The sequence below is a fragment of the Gavialis gangeticus genome, unplaced genomic scaffold (assembly GCF_001723915.1).
Source record: "Gavialis gangeticus isolate Ggan-Ray unplaced genomic scaffold, GavGan_comp1, whole genome shotgun sequence".
In the NCBI taxonomy this organism is placed as follows: domain Eukaryota; kingdom Metazoa; phylum Chordata; order Crocodylia; family Gavialidae; genus Gavialis; species Gavialis gangeticus.
This window is the reverse complement of record NW_017729025.1, coordinates 19110422-19113035: the sequence shown is the minus strand read 5'-3', so window position 1 is coordinate 19113035 and position 2614 is coordinate 19110422. Positions and strand designations below refer to the sequence as shown.

General features: G+C 41.8%; 1 protein-coding gene across 1 annotated transcript in view; it reads right to left on the bottom strand.

The window, feature by feature from the left end:
• Positions 1-405: 405 nt before the first annotated feature.
• NUDT14 (nudix hydrolase 14) overlaps positions 406-2614 on the bottom strand; it is a 137189-nt gene continuing 134980 nt past the window's right edge. Inside the window, exon 5 of the mRNA XM_019518471.1 lies at positions 406-1365. Within this exon, the coding sequence (XP_019374016.1) occupies positions 1125-1365 (241 nt within the window). The 3' untranslated portion in view covers positions 406-1124. The remainder of the gene's footprint in view (positions 1366-2614) is intronic.

Sequence of the window (2614 nt, the reverse complement as noted above, 5' to 3'; positions counted from 1 at the left end):
CGAAGTGGTGCTGGCTCCTACCCTGGGGTCTTTAAGCCAAGGCTAGACAAAAACCTTGCTGGGGTCGTTTGACCCCAGTACTCTTTCCTGCCATGGCAGGGGGTCGGACTTGATGATCTGCTTAGGTCCCTTCCGACCCGACCAACTATGAAACTATGAATAGATCTCCTTTACCAAAGCGGGTCAGTATTAATAACTCCATTCCACAGATATAGACCTGAGACACGTTTAAGTGAAGTTACTCACACAAACTCACCCTGGAGACCAATGAAAGAGTAAGAACCGTCTCCAGGGTCCCCATCCAGCGCAACATTCACTAGGTCATGTTACCACAGAGGATAACATTTGACCCGAAGGAATCAATTATCATTCAAGCAAACATGGAGGCATTTGTTCCATTGTCAGTTCACATGTTTTAAGACCTTTAATTCATACCTGTTATCATCACTGGTGCACAGCATTACAGAATACATTACAATGAATCTTTTAGTTGGTACATTCTCAGAAAGCACATCATGAGGGTTGTCTGCAAATGTCTTCGCACAAGCCCATGGGATGAAATTTCTGCATGCTAAGAAATATGTGCCCTATTGGACCTATGTACCACGGAGCAGCTCTCTGTGAGGATGAGCACAGAGGGTTAGGAATGAGGCAAGTATGTCTCTGACTTCCCAAGTCTACTGGCCAAAAACCCTTTAGAGGGACAGCAGCAAATATTACAGTAAAGCAGCTGCCAGTACTCCAGGCTCCCCTGGTGAGTGAGGGCGACAGCTACACTAATGCACTCTGGGAGATCAGGATTGGTACAGGATTGTCACTAAACTAGAAGTCCTTTGTTCAAACATATTTACTCAAGATTTATACAGGGAACCAAAACCTGTCACCTAAAGTGAAATCCTGACCCTGCTGAAGTCAATGGGAGTTTTGCCATTGATTTCACTGGAGCAGGATTTCACTCTGCTTGCTTCATTTACAATGCCAGACAGATTCTCTCTGTGAGCGCTCCTTAAGTTTGTCAACAGTTCCTGCTCCAACAACAACATTTCTACTACGCATATCTCATATTAATCCACAGAACATCCGGGAAGGCATTTGTCAAGGTAATAAATCACAGGACTTGCTTTTCATTTTTCTAGCTGCTCTTGGGCTCTGTGGTTTTGGAACCACATGAAGCTGAAGATCACACCCATTGTCTTAGGGAAATTTTCATCAAAAGCAAATTTCATGGAGTCCTGTAATGGTATTTCTATCACTTCAATCAGCTCTCCTTCTTCAGGCTGGCCACCCCCTTCTCCAATTTTCATCTGATCTGTTACCTCTGCATAGAACATGGTCTGCTTAGAACCTGTCACACCGACTCCAGACCTGCAAAAAAAAAAAACAAGCCTCATATTTTTTGGGGAAAAAGTCATTTAATGAGTAAAAATGGAATCCTGATCCTCCTTAGATGTCTCTAAGCAAACCTGTAAGACAAATACTTATTTTTATCAATGAATTTTAAGGGTCCCCAGGTGCAAGGTGATAGGATAGAGGGAAGCAAAGGACGTAATACACTGAAGCTTTAGTTAAGCTTCTGACATGGTCTCCCACAACATTTTCCTAAGTATGGAAGTATGTGAATAATGGGTTGCGCAATTAAGAGAAGTCATGCTGGCTCAGTCTCAAGTTGGGAGAAATTATCAAGTGGGGTTTTCTAGGGACTAGTCCTGGGTCTGCTGCTGCTCAGTATCTTCATTAATGTCCCACAGGTTGAAATTACATCTACACTTTTTAAATTAGTGGGTGCTGCCAATCTGGGTGAGGTAGCAGACATTTTAGAGGACAGGATTAGGATTCAAAACGACCTTGATAAAATGGAAAAATTATCTGAAAAATAAAGAGGTTAACATTTATACAGGATGAGTGCAAAGTACTACACTTAGCACCTGGACAGACACATTTACATCTGTAAAATTTACATTGATTGTGTACACAGCTCCTCCAGTATGGAAGCAGACAGAGGACACCTTCACCAGTATAGCTTTAATTCTGAGTTTTTGCTCCCCAGGAGAATACACTGGATCCAGGTATATTACACCGGTACAAGGGCTTATGTCATCTTTCTGCTTGTGTTGTCCACTGAAGCCCTTTGGCTCTAATAAGCAATTGCACAAATACAAAACGGATAACAACTGTTTCGTTTGCAGTATTGCAGAAGGGATCTGGGGGATCACAAACTAAATATGAATCAATAGTGTAAGTCTTGCAGAAAAGACTAAGAGGGGAGAACAGGGATGCTGTATTGCAAATTATGGGAATGGACCCTCAGTACTGTGGGCACCACACTTTATGAAAAAAGGACAAATTGGAGAGACTCCAAAGGAAAGGAAAGAACATGATTAGAAGTCTTGAATATATCACAAAGTTTGTAAAAATCTAAATTGTTTAGCTTAGAGAAGACAGAGGGGATTTGATATCAGTCATCAAATACAAAAAGGGGCATGGTTTCTTTTTTTGTGTGTGTGTCCACAGAGGACAGAAGCCTAGTCCCGGTTGAAACAGTGGCAAGGGAGATTTAGGTTTGATTTAAGGATTAAGTTACTATGAGAGTAGTTAAGTACTGGAACAGATTTAC